Here is a 20,557-nt window from a genome sequence, read left to right as displayed (position 1 = left end):
GAATCCCTGATTGTCCCTTCAGGCTGAGGTTCCAGCATCTAAAATCACGTCTCCCAGCACAAGTATCCTGCACTGCTGCTAACAATATCCCACATAAATTTGTGCACTTTCGTGCACTGTTTTCTCCAAACAGCAACCATGAATGTAGTACATGAAAATGTTAGATGTCTTTTCCCCCTGCTCCTTGGCTTTACCACAGTTCATACAACAGGCCCCATCAAGTCACCTAGCTTATCAGATCTCTGGGTGCTTCAGTTATTTCCCCTATAATGTGTACACGTTTCATCTAATCTCAATTAGATGCAAATACATGCAAGATTTCAGGACATTTGCATAATATATGTAAACCATGGCATCTGTCAATTAACTTGTAAATGCTAATATCAATGTATTTTAGTTTGGCATCAAAACTGCAAACTCTTTGAAGTAAGGACTACAGCAGTGCAAAGCATCGAAGGGACAAATCTTGTTTGAAAGCAGCACCTAAATGTTTTTGATCAATTTTATGTCAGGGTTTCACCTTCCTGGCAAAGCATCTCACTTGACTTGGTACTTGCCAGATTAATGACTGATTCCGACACCGTCCAATTCTGCAGCAACACTGTTGTTGTTAGGAACGATGGAGTCATTTTGAGCAACACAAAGCTAGCTCTGAAGCCACCAGCCACTGCTTGCATGCAACGTGCATCCCCTTTCTGACGAAATCCCAGCCAGTATGCTACCCACTTCCGACTGTCGAGGAGGGAGCTCCCGCACCTTTTTAGAGTTGGTGGTTGAGATTATTACCGCAGTTTTGTAGGCTTAGGAGAGCTGTTAGTCTACCTGACTGTTGAAAACTACAGCTCCCTTATAATGGAATTTTTAAAAAGGATAATCATTCTTAAATTTTGTAGTGGAAATTTTAGCAAGCATCTGAACAGCTAAGCACTACTGGCTTTCAATTAAATGGGGTTTATTTTAGTGTCTCAAGTGCTTCTAAAAACCCTTCTCTATTTGCTGAAAATATGGCACAAACATTAGCTAATGATTTCTTCTTCGCACTCAGTGCTGCTGGCCCCCATGCATCCCCCCATCTAACCAGGGGGTGTAGTCAGCATGCCATGCAAGCCACGCAAGCACTAAGTGTTTAAGATTCTGGACTTGAAGCTCATCCTTCAAGGTCAAGGAGGCAGAGAAAATGCCCCTGCCCTTTTCAGCAGAAGCTAGATTTTTCCTCTGTGAAAGGCTGTAGAAACATACTCAACACTTATGTGTGGATACCAGCTGAAGATCTGCCTTATTCTACCCCTGCAAAACAATACTCTAGTTTAGACAAAGATGCAATAGTCTGAGTTTCAAATGAGGAAAGAACCTTCCCTTTCTTCTTTTTTTTTTAGGAAATTTTCTTCTGGGGGCAAGGGAAATAGACAAGAAGTAAACCAACCTCCTCTTTTCTGCTTAGACATAAGTCTACACACAAATCTTGAAAGAGTGGCAAGCGTGTGGTGGAAGTCATTTAACATTTCAGTGCATGTCCCCTCTGCTAATAGCACAGCAGCAACCTGCAGCCGAAGGGCGATCATTTACCCAAAGCTTAACCTTGCAACTGGCAGACCTTGGTCTCTAGCCTCCTCAGCGAGGATAACTAATCAGAGAGCCACAGAGACAGGTCCAAAACGTCATGCTTCTCCAATTTTAATCTAATGCCTCAGATAAGAAAGCGGCCATGAAGCTTTTACTCTCTGCATATAAAGGAGGGGAAGGTCAGCAGGGACAGCAAGCCAGGCTGTCACTGCAGCATGCAGAGAGCCCTGAAGTGGCTTGGGGAGAAAGGAGAGCATCTGAACGGTTAGTCCCTAAGCAATATGAAGATGCAGAGCCAGCAGAAGTGGCTGGTTCATTACAACTAGCTCTCTTTAGTCCCCAAATGGAATGCTTCCACCTGTGTCTTAGCACAGCAAGGTTCAGCTGCAATAGCTGAAAAAGGAACATTTTGTTAGAGGAAAGGGCCACCAGAGCCAGTGGAAGTGGATTTACCACTTGGAAAAGTCTGTACTTGTGGAAGGCCAAAGAGGAGCTCTAAGCCTGTTTATTCCAGTGAGTGAAATACATTAGCAAATACCCCATAGGTATGGGACCTGCATACTTGCAGGTATCTTTTCTTTAACTACATTTCTAGGTCCCTTGTTCAAATGCAGAAAAGACACATAGAAAAGCTCTTCTCCTCTGACAGAATCTTGGCTTTGTGATGGACCATGCAAATCATCTGTGAGGGCAAACAAATCTTGCAGCACTCACATTAACAAAGACAGAGAGATATAGATATTTCAAGGAGAACATCTAGGGCTGGAGCGCTCAAAAACTCCAGGCTCCTGCCCATGCCATATGTGTGTACTGGAAGGATATTTGCCCTTCTTCTAGCCTTGTAAAATGTCTACCTCTAAAAACCTGGGAGATCTGAGCAGTGAGGTGCAGAGATAGGGTGGGCAAAGTGCAAGCTGCCTCCAGTGAGATCAGGATGAAATTATCTGCTCCATCACTACTGGCACAGCCAGCCCTTGGAGTCTAAGGAAAGAGATGAGCCTGCTGATGCACTCTAGGGAAAGGAATATGAGTGAGTGCAGAGGCTGGAGTGCAAGAATGGCCCCTGGCTGAACTTCCAGCAAGCGTAACACATGGTCAAAGCCCTGGTTCCAGACTCTGAAACATTATGCTTGGAAATCCGAGTCTTCAGAGCATTTGCCAAACGTTTTGTTTTGGTTTTGTTTGCTTTGTTTGTTTTATTTTTCAGCTCTATTCCCCTCCAATTCCAGGCAATTGCTTTCAAAAAGTATTCCACCCAGATGCATATATCCAGGCCACATTTTTACTCCTAGCCACCTGTGTGGCAATGTTACCTATTTTTCTCCACTACACTCATTCTGCTGCAGACATTTCCTGAAGAAAGTCCCCAAAGCTGAGATTTTCATTGTGACTTTTCCCTTCCTACCACCAGAGCCAGCCATGTGCTGGCAGGCCAGCAGCCTGGGCTCTGATGTGCAGAATGCATTTTCTATGCTGAAGATGAGGTCCCTCAGATGCTCACTCCCTTGCCTGGTCCACTGCCTCACATCCTCCATGGAGCACCCTGCTGCTTAGAGAAGAGAGAGTGATAGAGCACCTCTCAGACGGAGGAGACAAGAAGGCCTGGGGGTCATAGAGTTACAGTGCTGCTCTCGCCCCATACCACATTCTCTTGCTGGTGAGCACACACTGCACACTAGCACAGCATCCCACAGTGTAGAAGACTCTCAGACAGAAAGGACAGAGGTAACGGAGAAGGTCCCCTGGTAGCTGATGGTGAAGCGTTCTAATGATTGAGTGGAAGATGAAATCATGATGGATGGAAGATGAAATTCATATTCAGCTCTGATTCACACAGGCACAAGGAGTGTTTTTAAGACAGAATGGGCAGAGGAACCCACCAGACTCCATGGGACAGTCCAGAAACCAGTATCTCCTGTCCTCTGACAATTCAAAGGACTAATCTCTTGCTCCTTGGCAGGGTGGGATGGCTGCTACCCATCCAGTGTTCTAGCACCTAGCATCAGAGCCTCCCAGGAGGCAAAGAGCACTAGCACCCCGCTTCCTTCAGGGGAGCAGACAATCTCCATCATTTCTAAAAGGGACTGGAGTGCTAAGAAAACAAACTGTTTTGTTTGGAATTGGGAGAGACAGACTACTTCCTTTATTTTTACACTTGTATTTTGATTTTTTTTTTCTAAGAGGAATGAATGACAGTGCCAATATAGCTTGCAAAAAGACAGTACCATTTTGCCTTACTCAGGAGGAGATATGAAGAATTCCATGCTTAACTCCTGTGCTTCGCAGAGCAAAATTCAGAACTTTGTTAACCCTTCCTTACTGTCTGACCTTCTTCACACTTGCCTCTGCAGTACTGCAACCTCAAATGCTCAAAAAGGACAAATCAAGCAGAAAACGAATCATGAACACTGTTAACACTCAAAAGCAATTCATTATTATTTTTAATTTGCCTTTTGTTTTTTGAGTCTTTTGGATTCATTCCATTCTTATTTTCAAGACTTTCTCCACAGCAATCAGAGATAAAAACTTCTTTTCATATAAAATGTGAGTTGTGATTTTTTTCTTTTTTCTTTTAACATAATCACAAAACTCCTGTAACCAAGATTGAAGAAAAACATCAAATATTATTAAACTTGCTATAAAAGCCATAGCAGTATCATCCCTCTCTCATATAACACTGCTTCTCTCTTTCTTTTTTCCCTCAAAAACTAAACAAAAACACCCTCTGCACAGCTTTTGTTCTTGATCATTTTATTTTGGTGGTTTTCATGCTACATAAAAATTAGTTTTTATATCAAAAATTATTCACAATATTTCCAAAATAGTTCAAGTTTTTTTTTCCTTTTTGTGTTTTTTAAATATTTTTAATTTATTTTTATTTCTTTTTTTTTTTACTGCAGCTAGGGTTACAAAACATCCCATTTCCTCTCGCCACCACCAATTCGCTGTCAGTTCCCTTTTACATTTGCATATGTAAAAAACAAAAGAAAATGAAAACGAAAAAGAACAAAACCTTTTTTTTTTTAATCATTTACTTGAGAAATAAAAAGTCATTTGGCACTCATGTCTCTGTGGCTCTGATTTTCACCAGTGGAGAGGTTGGAGGTGGGCGTGTGTGTGTGTGCACGCGCATGCATGTGCATATGTAAAAGGGGATGAGGAGGAGGCAAAATTTAGGCAAAGATGGTCTCAGAAGTGGATAGGGAAATATCTGCTGTGCACAACAGCCTAATGGGTGGCCAGTTCACCACAAGATACTAACAGCTCAAGAGAAGAGGAGGTAGCCGTGTTGGGCAGTAGAAGACTTACACTAGAGGTGAGTATTTCTTTTCCTTTTGGTTGATAAGACAGAGCTGATCAAACATGCGCTCAAAAGTAAATGTACACAAGTTAGAAATCAAATACAGTCAAAGCTGACCAGTGTCAGCTTTAGAGACGCTACCTGCCCCAACCCTAGTAGACACAGCAGTCCTCCACTACAGCTCTCAGCCACTTCCACATGTCAAAGGATGAAGGTGCCGGGCTTTCTGGTAGGTGGCATGGCATCGAGATCTGGGCAGATTCACACGCCCCACCTTTAAGTCCTACTTCATGGTCTGTGAGACTTTGTTCGGCCCTGAATGGCATTGTCCAAGCTGAGGAGCAGCCCTGTGCAGTTGCAGATATCTCAGGGGAGGCAATGCTGGACAGCTCTGGCCTGGGCAGGGTTATTCACCTGTCTCCATGGCCTTGCTCCCACTCTGGCCTGGGGAGGCCTGTGTGGGGAGGAGGAAACAGAGGGCAGTGAGGGGGTGGCTCAGGCCACTCCAGATCACTCGGCCTCTTTTCTGCCTGTTTGTCCTCTTTTCCCCTCCTCCTGCCCACACATGGGTGGGTAAGAGTCTTTTTCCAGCTTACCCTCTGGCCTGAGACCAGAGACCCATGAAAGCAAGGGTTCTCCCTTGGGCACCCATGGATTTTGGGTCAGGTCCCTCGGCAGCCACAAGGCCCCTGCCCAAGGAATCACAACAGAATCCACCCAAAAGGGCCTCTTTCCCTCCTCACAGGAGCAATTCCATGTGGCCTTGGGAGGGAGGGACCCAGGGGTCAGATTCCCTCCCCACTTTCTCCCCACCTTCTCCCCACCTCACAGCAGCCTTGGGGGCAACGGCCAAAGCTTACTGAAGTAATGCACATTTTTTCAGAGAAAAATAGAGAAAAAGAAGAAAATGAAGGAAAAGAGAGGGAGTACCAAGAAAAAGAAAAACAAAAGAAAAACAAATAAACAAATAAAAAACAAACATCTGTGCATCAGTGTAATAGTTTGCCTTCTGTGACTGCATAGGGAAGTCCGTGAAAAGCTACTTCCCAAAAGGCTGCTGCCTCCTCTATAGACCAGCCCTTGCCTCCAAATACAGATGGTGCTTTGGTCACTGGCAAAGAGACGTTTCAAGATAGCCCTGCCTTTCAGGAAAAACACATACAAAGGAAAGACCCCAAACACAGCTGAACCATACAAACAATAACTGCACAGAACTGAGGTCTCGGAAAGTTGTATTGCTGAAAACACCTCCCTGCTCCCACTAAAAGGACTGCGGAAAACAAACAAACAAATGAAAGAAATCAACAACTAATCAACAAAGACATTATTTCCACATTAGAAACTTTGAAAATGCAAAGCTAAAAAGAGCAGTTTGCTGCATTTCTGACCGCATGTGAGAGAGAGCCTGCTCCAAAGATAAGAAAAGCAACCGGACAGGCAAAGAGTCCTTCAAAGCTAACATCTTTCTTTGCTAAGGTCCACTCTGACCGCTGTCTAGTGGGAAAGTCATTTCCTACAGCACCTCTTGAAGGCTCCAGCTTGCTAGGAGCTTTTAGGTGTATAGCATGTTGATAACAGTAATAATACATAAAATACACACATACATATACTCATACACACATATATCTTCTCTTCCATAAAACACAAGCCTGGCAGAGCACAGGATACAATGGGATGGAGAGGAAAGAGCGGTTGAACATGGTAGAAAGCAAAAGAGGTGAATGGATGTGGTCTGATTGAAGGAGTCACTGGAGTCCAAAGATTATTCTGTTACATCTTATATATATACATAAAAAGAAACCATCAAAGAGGCGCAGTGACACCAACACTAATGGGCTGGTTAAGCAGACTTAAGATGGTGTATATGATGAGGGCACTAGTCACTACGTGTTGCTCCTTCCTCATCTGATTAATCATGGCATCTCTTCAACAGGTCCTGATTGTCTTTTCTGGCTGCAGACAGAGGACAGCAGTGTCTTGTCCAGCAGTTTGGCCAAAGCGCTGTACTGGTTGGCACTGTAGGGCCCCCCTAACAGGTTTTTCTCTCTGGTGCTACCAGTGTAGAGATCTCTCTGTGAAATGAATGGGATGAAGGATGGCTGCAGAAGATTCACTCCCTCCCACCCTTCCTATTTACCATCTCCTCTGAAGAGACTGAATCCCCTCAGAACTGGGGATTTGCAAGATCCTTACCCAGATCCAAGAAGCAATGGTGAGGGTCTTCTATATAATTGGGCATGGGAGATCAGGCTAACACAGCTCAGCTTGTGTCTGATCCAAAAGCAAGAAAGGACAGGCTAGTGCTTGCTTGCAAGTGGAATTACAGTGCTTGCACTGCCCTGGAAAGCAGCAAAAAGACAGGCAAGGAAGCCTCTTGTTTGAGTCACAGGGCAGGATTGACCAGATGTCTCGTGAAAGACTTTACCAGTCAATTCAGGATTGTCTTCCTGCTCCACTTGCCAGTTAAGGCCTAAGTAGGTAATGAGTGTGGCACAATGGTTTGAAAATGTGGCACAGTGGATTCAGCACAGACGTGAATGAAAGCATGGAATAAGTTTATGGTGCTGTATTCAAACCATCTCCAGGAGAAGTCTGTGTCCCAGCTTTGTCACTGATGCAGACTGGTCCCCCAGACTCCTAACAAAGCAGCCATGCCAGGGCCTACCAGGTAAGCAAGAGCAATAACAGGGCTGCCAAGGTACCTATGGGTGCCCATCACCTGGTTTTAGCAGCATACAGCTTCAAACACTTTTTGCTCAGCTCAAAACATGCGTACACACACCTAAGCACATATACAGGCTGTGGCATCACACATACGAATGTGCGCAGGCTGCATAAATACACATACAAATATGAACCCACCCTTGCCCCCACAAATAGACACATGCAAGAAATACAGACAAGTAGCAATAGGCATGCAACATACACATGATGATCCCAAGCAGAGGGAACCCCTCAAAGCTATGTTCAAGCACGGTGAGTTCCTGGGAGATGAGGCCTGGCAAAATGTATTGCAGGAAGAGGCCCACACAAGCAAGAGAATCCACAAAGGACATTCTAGGCATCTAAACCCCCAGGTAGCTTTTGAGAAGCTTGAATTTCACAGTTATCTGCCTGTGTTGATGGATCTGGTTCCAAGGCCTGGAAGGAAAACAGAGGGAGAAAGCACAAAGCTATCATCCTACCCCTTAGTTAATTTTTGTCTGTTCAGGGGCAGGTATAATCTTTCTTTGGGTGACATGGGACTTACCAGCCACTGCCCATGGATCTAGATAGAAGTCCCATGCAATAGATGTGCTCTCTCCAGACACCCTGCAGATGCTGCAGGTATGTCATGTTTATGGCACATTGAATAAGCAGTGGTAACACAGAAAGGAACCTAGTGACAGTGACAAAGGTAACTCAATGTTTTGGCCGAAAGCTGATTTATGGGATGTACTCCTAAGGAGATGGCTGCCATACAGATGCACATTGTTGGGGTAGCACCAGACGGGCTAGTGGTTTCTGACTTCATTTATGTTTAGAGTTCTGCCAGGAGTCACTCAGATGCACAGTCTCAAACATACACCTCCTCCCAGACTGACTGGTATTTGCAGTCACGTATTCACAAGTACACAGCCCACTGTGGACCATGCTGGGACAGCCATGCCAAGGTCACAGCAAAGGTACATGAGGGGGACATCCACCCTGCTCACTCCTCTGAGTAGAGCACCATTCCCACGTGGCTGTAGTGGTTCCTCCCACCCAGAAACCAGAGATGCATGGTGATCAAGAGTTGGCAGAACCAGCTGGGAGAAGGCTACTGCTCCAGATAACCTCTGGGTATGCTGTCTCTTTCCATTGCTCCTTTCACTGCCCATATACTTTCACACAGTACAGTTTGAACCCGCAGAGACCGTGGCACATGGCAGTACATTCACATACACAGCGAGGCTGACTGACCCTTTCTCAGACTGTGACCAGCAGACCCAAATGTCTTCACAGATGAGCAGCTGGCAGCATGCATGGCAGTCCCAGCCTGCAGAGGATGGTTGGTTGATGGTGATTCAATAAGGACCAATGCAAGTTGTCCAAAACGGGAAGGAAGGAGGTGTCTTGGCATCTGCCTAGAGCCCCTACCCGTTTCACACTGGTTCTGTTTCTGCATATTCACCATGTCACACTCCATCACTCTCTTTCCTGGTGCTAGACCACAAACCCTAGTTATCTAGTGTCAAGTACTAGCTCATATTGACTTGCCAAACAGAAAGGGACAAAATACTACCAGACACTCACTCCCAGGTTTGCAATGGCAGAACATCATGTAGGCATTTAGAAGCCAATGGTGTCTAGTCAATAAAGGGAGGGAGCCCTGTGCCTCTAAAAAATAGCATACTTCTTTCCAGAAGCCTTACTTCATTGATGTAGAGTAAAAGGGAAAGACTCCACTGACCCTGATATGGGTCAAACTGGATTGGATAAAAACTATAACTCCCCCTGCTATAAACTCACCAGTCAGCCATCAAGAAAGGAAAGGATATTCTCTCGCTTGGCTTTCTCAGAAAAGACAATTTGTTTACTTCATTGCACTAATTAATTTGCCAGACTGATTGTTTCTTATTTCTTGAGCAAGTAAGAGCAGAACTCCATCTCAGTGAAACTGACAGAAAAGTCAAAAATAACTACCAAATATCACCATCTAAAATCCTGGTCAGGGCTAGAATTTTCCAGGAGATGAGAAGAAGAGGCCTGGCCTTTACTCTTCTGCACAGCATTGCACACTCCAATGAAGACAACAGAGCAACAAGACAGAAGAGGAGCACAGTGGGTGAACAGCCAGAGTAAGTCACTCTGAGGAAAGAGGCATAGAGATGAAATGGAAAAATCAACATGAGTAAAATGGGAAATAAGCAGATAGAAGGCCAGGGAGATGATGCGGTAAACTGCTGAAGAGATCAGAACACCTGAAAATGAGGTTCTGCTCAGAAGAATGAAAAGAGTACCTAAAGCAGAGGAGGTAAAGTGGGTAAGACTGGCACAAAGGGTCCGAGATGGTGCCACCTCCCCTCCCACAGGTATTGGGAAGGCCATGAAAAGAGGGAGATGGAAGAGTTGGCCAGGAGGAGATGAAGGCCCAGAGAGAGATCCCTGTAGTAACAAATGTAGTCTGCTGACATCCCAGAGGGAAGACAATAGGGACCAGGGAAGAGAAAGTAATCAAAGAGCAAAGCACATAGAGAAGGAAACAGCCCTGTGCCTCACACAAACAGTCCCTAGCAATCAACACTGCTTTTATTACAGGAAATTATTAACACCCTCTGCTACCCACCACCCCTCACCAATCCCAAACCTCCCCTGTTTGGGGACCCTTTCTTGGCACACACATATAACATCCAGATAAACTTTCCAAACCAGCAAAAGCAACCACTGAAACAACTTCAAACACCACAGACCAATAAAACCACAATTTAGAAGTTAACTTTCCCACCCCCCCATGCCATTATTTAATAAGGAAATACTGTACAGATATAAAAACCACCCTTTTCCCAACCTGAATATAATTGCTTGAGTTAGTTTCTGTACATATATACACATATATTTACACAATAATGCTGCAGTCAAGAAAGCAGATATGTAAAAGTCACAAAGTGAATACATAAATTAAATAACTACCAGAAGAACTTTAGGAAAGGTCATGTTGTTCCTACTTGGCAAAAACACATTGTGGGACAGAGTCATTAAGTGTACTGCAATGTACCATATATATGTGTGTTTATGTGCGTACGAGCGCACAAGCCTCACAGCTTCCTGCTGTGCTGGGCTTGTTCACGTGTGTTTCACTTCCCCAGTATGTTTCGTATGTGTGCACATGCCCAGAGGAACCCCTGTCCCACAGCAAGGAATTCATCTGACCTGTTGGAGTGCATACCAGCGCTTGCTGTGAGCTTTGAATGGCAGGAGGCCAGCAGGTTAAGAGATCTGTAGCTACTAACACGTTGCAGAGACCTTCCTTTACCTCAGCACCCAGGAGACTGTACCCTTGGCATCGGCAGACCTGAGTCCTGTTCTCTGAGATACAGTTTCACCGCCTTTTTTTACACAAGCAGATTCATGCTGTGTCAGTTATGTTGTCAGCAATGACAGAAGGGTGCCAGAATTCACTCAAATGGCATGGCTAGGAGAGGAATTCGGGGATGCTGAAGATATGAATAAAGAACTCAAAGCCAATTGCTAAGTGTTTTTTGTTGTTGTTGCTGTTCTAATGGCAGACACCCAGGTCTGTCTGCAGTCAGCCCCAGGGAGGTCCAGAGAGCCTGTGATGAGGATGAAGCAATAGCATTCATATTGCCAGTGAGACAGTCAGCGCCCCAGCTTGCCTTTGAGGGGGAAGGAGGGAGGGAGACACAGGGAGTATAGGTGGATGAATGCAGCAAGGGTCTATGGCTTGGAAATCTATTTGGCTGCAAATTGAAAATAAGCCCTTGTGGGGACGACAATTGGGTCCCACTAGTTACTATCTCGATGTGCCCTGCAGCATCCAGCAGCATGGTAGGTGTGTTCCAGGTGGACACGCCAGGTGTGTTCAGCAGCAGGGAAGCACTTATGGGAAAGAGTGGGTGCGGGGATCGTGGCTTGGAGTCTGTCCCCATTTGTTGCCAGCAATCCAGCTCCTTTCTTGCACACAGCTCCCAGGGGCTCGGGTCATAAGCCAGGCATATGCCACAGAGAGGCAGCATAATCAGACCCTACCCTCTGCCAGCTTGGATTGAGCAGGAAGGGTGAAGTGTATAATTCCTTAGAGCAGTGGCGCAAAGAGTCAGCACAAAGTCCCTTCATCAACACTCGTCATCTTTATCCCCTCCCCTTTTTCTTTTCTTTTTGGCAACCAAAAATACACGGGGAAGTGCAACCTCCCACCCTTCTCCATGGGAAGGGCTCATCAAAGGTTGCTTGACTGGAGTGGAGGATGTGTGAAAGGCCTAAGTCTGATCATTGGCTGTGTTCCCAGGCTTGCTTCCATCCGTTGATAAGCCATGGAGGTGGGAGGATATGCCACATTTGATAGAAAGCTCTAAAGCAAAAACTTGCCTATAAAGATCCCTGAGGTATCTCTGATCACTCTAACCTGTCACCACCATCATATACATTCTCTGTCTCCCCCTCTCTTTTGCTGGCAATGTTGCTGTGAGAAACAATCCTGATTTGAAGGTACAAAGGGGCTTTTTTCAAAATGGATGCTAGAGTCTTCTTGGAGTGAGGAGCTCAACATCAGCATGCATTACTGAAGAAGTCCTAAGCAAAGAGGGCCAGCTTGGCAACTCTTAACTCCGCCACGAAATCCTTCAGGACAACATAAAGGAGCCTTCCTCCCCCCATGCACTGGACATCAAAATACCAATTCCCTATGGGCAAAGTTCATACTTGCATATTGCTGAGCATTTTGAACCCACTGGGGTTCTCACCTGGAGAGTTCTGACAGCGCATGCTGGATTTCAGAGGGAACAGGATGAGTTTTTGCCGAGGAGGTGGGGCTGGTGTGCTTCATTGTCTCAACAGACAACAAGTCCTGACTGTAGCTTTTCTTTCCTATTTGTGATGTGACATGGCAAGTTCTGATAGTGCCCTCACTGGAAGGCATGATGGGAGACAGAGGACTGCTACACCAGCATGTGTTGTGTTGCGCTACAGTAAAAAGCTGGTGTGAATACTCCAAGAAGGTTTATGATGTGGAGATCCACGGCTGCAAGGTCTACCTGCCAGCTGCTTTCCACTGTGCATGACACATCTCTGATATTTTTGGAATATTTCCTCCGTCTCCTTCATACACATCTTCCTTCAGCTGAGTACATACACTCCAGTACCACTTCAGAAGAACATGGTTCATGAAATACCTCTCAGGGAGACATGCCTGGGGCTAGATTGAGGGGGCAAATGTCAGAAACATTGCCAAAGACACCTAATCTTTCCCAGGAGGCTGGCTGCAAATATACAGTAGAGGTCAACAAACTGTAGAGGACACAATGGTTTTTGATCGTTATTCTTGTGTGCAGAAACTTTCATAAAGGGGAAATGTTCCCAGCCACTACCCCAGAAAATTCTGGCATTTCCACAGGAGAGAGAGAGAAATGGCAAAGTACAGGATATGGAATATTGTCAGGCTCTGGTATGAAATCCCATTCTTTTCAGGACAGGTAATAAACAGCACATGGGTGGTATTCTAGTATAGATGATACCTGCTGCTAATATTACCTGATTGATTCACTTGAATGCTTAGAATGAAAATACACCAAATCTAAAAGTCTAAATATATAATCAGAGTTTAATAACATCATTGATTTATTTTCTGGATTATGAATTACACCCTCCCCCACCCCTCCCTTCCCCTCCCCTTCACCTCTGTCCCAAAGCTTGTTGACCTGTCAGAACTAAAATAAACAAAGCAACCAGAAAAGATCACTTATAGAGAAAGAATTAACCTGATGGACACGTGGCCTAATTTATTATGGGAGAAGGCAAAATACCAGACTCCTGTAGTTAGACCAGTGGTTCAGTCCAGAATTTCCAGTTCTTCTTTTCTGGTTGCCCTAGAGCATTCATTTGAGTGGTTTGTGGCACAGTTAATATTTGCAGAGCACTCCCAGTGTTAACAGTGCTACACAGTATCAACACTAGATAATGATTTTGGCAAACTATCATTTGCCAATCAGTGGAACAAGGGACAGACCAGTTCGGAGAAAATACGAACCAACTTTCACCCCAGAACACAAAAATCAGAACCTTTGAGAAGAGATTTGAAAAAAGTTCCGTTAACTTCTTTTTGGTTTGTTTTCGGCTTAATTTCCCTGCAGAGCCACCCTCCAGGTTTCCTTGTTCCAGGTGGGGAGGGATGTAAAGTACTGAAATAACCACCAACGAGATTAGCTGCCCTTGCCAGCTGTCAAGCTCCCCCCCAAGCCCTTAGGAAATACCAGAAATTCTCACAAGCTTTCCCAGGTCCAAGATTTCTAAACCAAAGTAGCATTGGAGAAGTCTCTTAATGTCAAGTGATGGTCCAACCTGAGCGGCCAACTTGATGGTTCACCCCACCACTATCAAGACAGCGTAGTGCCTTGAGGCCCAAACTCCACAGAGAGATGCTGGTACAGAGAGTTTATATGCAAAAAGGAATTGGGGGTGTTCCCATCAAAACATGAAACCCTGCTGGCAAGGCTTGAAGTGACGTTCCGGCGTCTTCCATTCATGAAGATAAGGTGACTGGGCGATACGGGGGGCCTTGGGGGAACACAATACACACAGGATTTTCCTCTCTCTCGCTCTCTCTCGCTCTCTCTCTCTCCCTCATTCATACGGCCTCGACCCGCGTAAACCGCTTCCAAAAACGCAGCCTGAAAAGTTGTAGAAAACAAACAGAACGGAAACAAACTCCCCTCCCTCCCACCCCACGACCTGAATATTCACGAGAAGAGAAACACCAATTTATACAAAAACGCAATAAAAAAGAAATATTTACAAATGAAAGGAACGCCTTCTTGGTGGCCGCTGTCAGAGGCGTCTGACAAGCTGCCGTGTGTTCTGGATTGCAGATCGCTCTGGTAATTTGTTTGGTTTCTTTTTTTTTTTTCTTTTTTTTTTTTTCTCCTTTTTGTCCTTGTAATGAGAGAAGAGGGAAAGAATAAGAAGTTCCCTTACCCCAAAGTTTAAGGGGTGGTATTACAAAGACTCTCCCCCTCTTCCCTCTTCAATTTCCTCAGTGAAATCTAAGAAAATGTTCCCCTCACCAATCCTGCCCACCTTCTCCTCACACTCTTTGACTTTACAGGCAAATCCCACCCTCCCCCCACCCCAGCTTTAAAAAATAAATAAAATAAATAGGTAAATAAATAAAAGGCCTTCTGTTGGCTTAAAAAGAGAAAGATAAAATCAACCAGGGTGCGGTGACAAATGCGAGAGAGGTGGCTATCAGCTCCAAGAAATGTGGCTTATAAAGGGGCTGCCATCTCCATTCAGAGTCAGTCCCCTGGAATGTCCCCACGTCCTTAGCGCAGGGCTCTCTTGACCCTCCCCCTGGTGAGCCGTGGTAATTGTGACATTGGGACAGACCCAGGAGAAACAGGAGGGACTTTGCCACATCTCTCGGGATGGGACAGCTTGGCCCATGCCCCCACCTCAGGAAAAAGAAGACATATGAAGGGGGAGTTCAACTTCTCACTCCTACCATTGCTCCCTTTCCTTTAGTTTAACTTGCATCTAAAATGATACAATGGAAAGAAAAAATCACTCTTATCGATACTAGATGCACCAGGAAAGCTGTCACTACAACTGCAGGGATGGGAAACCCTAGGCTATTCCAGCTTTGCACTTGTGCTAGTATCTCTCTTGCACACAGAGGCACACGTACATGTACACACACATCTCAGCCTTGCACGTCTTGTCTTCAGCCCTCAGCACAAGTTTCTGTGCTCTCTGGCATTTATTCAAGCACACCCCTTGCCAGGAAGACAAGCCATGTACTTCCCTTGTACATTCAATAGTAAATATACATATGTATTTCCCATGGGTGTGCACACCCTCTTCCCACTTCCACATGTCCAAGAAGGCATCAAAACAGTCCACCAGCACCACCGCCACCACATGCACCCTTTCATGGTGTTTTTTTTTTCTCTCTCCAGCACCATGCCAGCATTGGCAGAGGGCAACCTGTTCCTTTTGTTCCATCCTGCTGGCCAAGGGTAGGGAGGGCAGAAGGATGAAAACCTTTCTTGTCCTGCTCTCCTTGCTGAAAGGACATGCCAAAACAAGGTTGGTGTCCCCTGAAGTGACAGTGACAAAACTCCCCACCTTTCCCTACTCTTTAGCTCTGTTCCACTGTTTGTTATCCAGACACCTTATAGGATTGTGGGTTTATTTTGCTTTCTCCACAGACATTTCAAGTATAAGATTATTGTATATACTCGCGTATAGGCTAACCCATATGATATACTGCTCCCACCCTTGAAATAAGCCACAACTAGTGAGCAATTCATAGCTAACAACTCAGCTCTGCACTCCTTTCTCCAAACTCCTTTCATTTCAGTGCAAACCTGCATCCTCTGTCAGAGCTCCCAGAAGCCTCCCTGACTCCAGGGTTGCTTTTCCAGACTCAGACCCCACTTCCTTTCCAACTGTCCCAGTGGTCTGTCACAGATTCAGTGGCTGTAATAGCCATAGTGAAACCACTAACCAGACCTGCAGACAAATCTTCTCTCCCTCCCCCCACACCCCCAGCAAACAATTCAAAATTTTAGAGTAAAATTTCTCAGCATATACGCAAATATATATATATATTTCAGCCCTAAACCCCCATAGTCTTCACAAAATAATGTAACGAGAACCTCAGTATACCTAACATATAAGTGCATCATCAAGTTAATCATGTTTTTCCCCCTTCACTTTCTCCACATCTTCAAACATTACTCTTTTCTAGGCAGTTTTAGGAAGAGTTGCCTGAGCAAGCATATGTTCCTGCATGTCCATTACACTGCTTCTGCTGTCTCCTCCTGCCACACACGTTTGTGCGTGCACATGCCTTTCTCTGCTGGGAGCCAGCAAAAGTGAAATACTAGAGTCACTGCTGCTCCCCCTCGCCCCACCCCTTCCCTGTCTTTTTCTCCCCCTCCTGAAATCACGAGCGAGGATATCCAACTCTGACGTCACTGTAAAGTGCAATGGCCAGGAATGGAGGAGAATGGGAGGAGCGAGAACATGGAAAAAGAGATAAAAGGGGAGGGGTGGGAAAGAGGAGGAGGAAGAGGGGAAACCAAAGAGGTGGCACTTGTCACCAGTGCTGCACTACTCAGAACTCCAGTATCCCACAAACTAAGGACGACCAGGGAGAGTAGCCAATGGGAGTGATCCCACCCCACCCTCCCATGCTCCACATCCACCCCCAGTCCCTCCCCGCGCTCTTCCCCTCTCACTCAAACGTCAGACTCAATACTGGAGAGTTTCTCATAAACATGCCCGTTGCTGGAGCCATTGAAAGCCCTGGGGTTTTTGTTGTTAGGCACACAGGGGTTGGACTGGTTCCCTATACAGATGTCCTTCTGGAAACGGGCTGGCACAGCCCCATGAAGGGCTGAGACCACCGGCTTGTTGGTGGTGACGATGGCTCGGAAGTCTGGCCTGGCTTTGGGCCCTCCTGCCACCACAGGCTGCCTGAAGAAATAAGATTTGCTGCCGTGGAGCAAGCATTGGTCATCCCCAAAAGTGGGGATGAAAGGGTTTTGGGTGACCCGGTCAGGGTAGAGCGACTTGCTGAGCATGTATCCCCCGCTGCTGCCGGGGTTGTTGTGGTGGTGGTAGCTGGTGGCGGGCACTGAGGACTTGTTGTTGGCAAAGGTGGTCTCACTGGCTGGCATCTCAAACATGTGGGCGTAGGGGCTCCCCTCCAAAAAGCGGCCCTTGTCCTTGAGGCTGACGCTGCGAGGGGCCAGGGCTGAGTCATCCTTCTGCAGGTCCACAAAGGTGTCGTAGGAGTGCTGCCGGCGGAGCTTGTTGCGGTTCTTCTTCTGCACCTTGGAGGCAGAATTGGAAGGGCTCTGAGGATATTTGGAGGAGGAGGTGGCACTGGTGGCCACGGGCACAGGGGCAGGTGGCTGGTCCAGCTCTTGGAGTGAGTTGTCCTCACTGATGTCATACAGGTTGCCCGCTTTCTTGCAGGCCTCACACCGGATGCAAGCCTGGCGGGTGGAGTTCTGCCCCACCACTGACGGTGTGTAGTTGTGCACCTTAGAAGGGCAACCACGGCAGAAATTAGTCCCAGGCCGGTCCTCCCAGTCTAGGTTGGTCAGGTTCTTCTCCCACGGCGCCGGGACCCCACTTACAACACCATGCTTGTGCTCATTGCTTCCGCCGAACTCACCCGAGCCATGCTTATGGTGGGCCCTGTTTGTGCAGGATCCACCCCCTCCTCCTCCTGTGTCACGCTTAAACTCATCTCCCCGCTCCTTGTAGATATCCGTTAGGTCCACGTGTTCCCAGTGCGGTGAATTTTCCTTGGTTCGAAACTGATCCAGGTAGAAGTCCCGTAGCCCTTCCTTGTCCCTGAAGTAGCGCTTGTGGTCGGGCGAGCGGGGTGGGCGCCGGCGGTAGGCCAACTCTATCTCATCGAACTCCCGCCGGGACTTGGCAGAGGCTGGACGTTTCTTCAGGCTGTCCTTGTACTGCTGCTTCCGCCGCTTGGCTGCGTTGCCTTCGATGTTGCCATAGGTGACTGTGTGAGTGGAAATGTCAGAGACATCCGAGCGGATCAGGTCATCGTGGGCTCCACTGCCCCCGTAGCGGTCACTCTTGAAGGAGAACTTGCCATAGAGGTCACCCAGCTGGCTGTGCTTGGCAGGGGGTAACCCCAGGTCCAATGGCTTCTTCCCAATGGACCGCGACTGGGCATTGAAGGGTGGGTTGTCACAGTCATACAGCCCATCGATGGAGCTGGTGCTGCCAATGCTATGGGGGCGGTGGTGGTGATGGTAGTGGTCCTGATATACATTGCTGTCCTTCAGCTGGAGGTTGCCAAAGGTCCTCTCTACCTCACTAATATAGTCACTAAAGAGATTCTCTTCACAGGGGGGGTTGTTGTAGGACTTGCAGTCTGAGTGTGTGAAGCTGCGGCGGTGCTCAGAGATATCGTAAACCGATGACTCACGACGGATAAAGTCCAGGGCACTCTGAGGCGAGCCATTGACCCCTGACAGGTTGGCCATGTTCTTGGCTGTCCGAAGCAGGCGGAGGATGTTGGAATGGGTGTTGTTCATAGTCGCCGTGGGGGAGTTCATTGCTGACTGGCGTTCCTCAATGGCCACACCATGGATGCAGCTGTAGATACCCTGAAATGAGAGAAAGCATGAAGGTGAGTGGCCCTGCTATGAATACACAAAAGGGGTTTGGGCTCAGAAGCACCCTGTGCATATACAGCACATTTCTGTAGTGTACACCTGTCAGCCTTCCATCATGAGACACACTCAAATGAAATGAAGCTAGATCAGTTCCACTAACCCTAGCTGCCCTGCCTCTCTTTCTTGCCCCTCACATTTTTTTTCTTTTTCCTCCACTTACCTTCCTCTCCTTTGCTTCATGTCATATCTGCAGGATGTAGCAATAACTGCTAGCATCGTAAGAGTTACTCAGATTTAGTAGGTGTAACACAGAATTGCAAATGGGGGAAAATAATATCCTTGGGAATGAAAGCACCTAGACAAAGGATTCTGTGTAGACAAGAGGAAGAAGGTCTATTTTGCCCCTTGAAATTCATCTGGGCATCAGTGAATCAACAAGACAAGAGCTATCTTAAAAAGGAAACAGCTTCATTTGTCATAAACTTAGCTACATTAATCACCAGTACAGATTAGAAAAGGAAACAGAGAAAGAGCAGAACTGCTGAACAGGTATTTGGTTCTTTTGCATCTGGTTGAGCAAGGTACAATAGAATTTTTAATTGCATTCTGTTAAATTTAACGGTGATAACAGCCTCCAAATTGACATCCCTGAAAGTGAAAGTTCTTGATTCAACCTTAAATCAGACAGCAGAAGTGCCTGATTCCTCCACCTTCCCCACTAGCTCACTTCATCCAAAAGATCACTTCATCCATGATAGGCGGTTTGCAAGGACTACCCCAAGGAGCAGAAGGAAAGGGGCTCATTTGTTACCTGGCCTACCAAACAGAGCCTGCTGATTAATGTCAATTGTGAAATGGACACCACCACATCATGTTACCATGGTTTCTCAGCAGCTAGCAGATGATTAATGCTTTTCGGACTTTTCACCAACCTGAGCCAAGTCTAACAGATAACCCCAGAATGAAAGGATCTGTATTCAGCTAAGGATCACCAAGCACAGTCCCACATCTCATTTCCAGACTAGAACAGGTTAAAAACTAATGGTATAGAAGAGAGATGTGTCCCTACATACAAAAGGCTTATCATTTCTCCTAAACAATATGTTATGCAGCAATTATATACTCCTAGTACAATCAAAGTTAGTTCTGCTACAACAGATACCGAGGTCAAACATGCTAAGACTTGACCTCACTTCAGAATGGATCAAGAGAACAGACCAGTGACAGAAAGAAGAAAAAGAAGCTCCAAATGGGATGCTGCTACCAACAGTAATAGCAGGAAGATGACACAGAAATTACTAGAATCTGCTTTAAATGTAAATAGTATCCCCTACGGCAGATTTGCATAGAGCAATTGCTAAGTTTATGTGGTCATCCTCGCTGGAAGGATTTTTGCATAGTTTAGCGCATGGCTTGTGGCTGGGGGCTTCTGGCTGCCCCTGGTAGCACAGTTCTAGTTAACACAAGTTCAGGTGAACAGCTGTAATATAGGGGACAGTGAAAAACTCCTGAATTTCTAATCATTATCCACTATTACTCGACCTATTGTCCCTAAATTTGGCCTGCTTACAACTCACATTGGAGGAGCAGACAATTACAGTTGACTTCTCTTTGTATTGCATTTTCATGTCCATGTGAAATTTCCATTTCTGCTATTATAATGAGGCAGAGACCAGAAATGTCAGAGAAAAACAGTAAATACTTTTGCAACATTAACAGAGGAAAGACACCAGCCTTTACATTGCAGACCATCACTCTATACCACCTGTGTGTTAGACAGCCTGGGTGGATTTCCCCATCTCCAGGACCTAGGACTGTCTGAATAAAGCCTGACCCTTTT

General features: G+C 46.1%; 1 protein-coding gene across 1 annotated transcript in view; it reads right to left on the bottom strand.

The window, feature by feature from the left end:
* Nucleotides 1–13,233: 13,233 nt before the first annotated feature.
* The window catches only part of GRIN2B (glutamate ionotropic receptor NMDA type subunit 2B), a 199,370-nt gene continuing 192,046 nt past the window's right edge, over nt 13,234–20,557 (bottom strand). The window contains exon 13 of the mRNA XM_083844055.1: nt 13,234–18,708. Within this exon, the coding sequence (XP_083700181.1) occupies nt 16,801–18,708 (1,908 nt within the window). The 3' untranslated portion in view covers nt 13,234–16,800. The remainder of the gene's footprint in view (nt 18,709–20,557) is intronic.

Source organism: Anser anser (genome assembly GCF_964211835.1).
Source record: "Anser anser genome assembly, chromosome: 1".
Taxonomy (NCBI): domain Eukaryota; kingdom Metazoa; phylum Chordata; class Aves; order Anseriformes; family Anatidae; genus Anser; species Anser anser.
The sequence above is the reverse complement of the archived record's forward strand: the minus strand, read 5'-3'. Positions and strand labels throughout refer to the sequence as shown.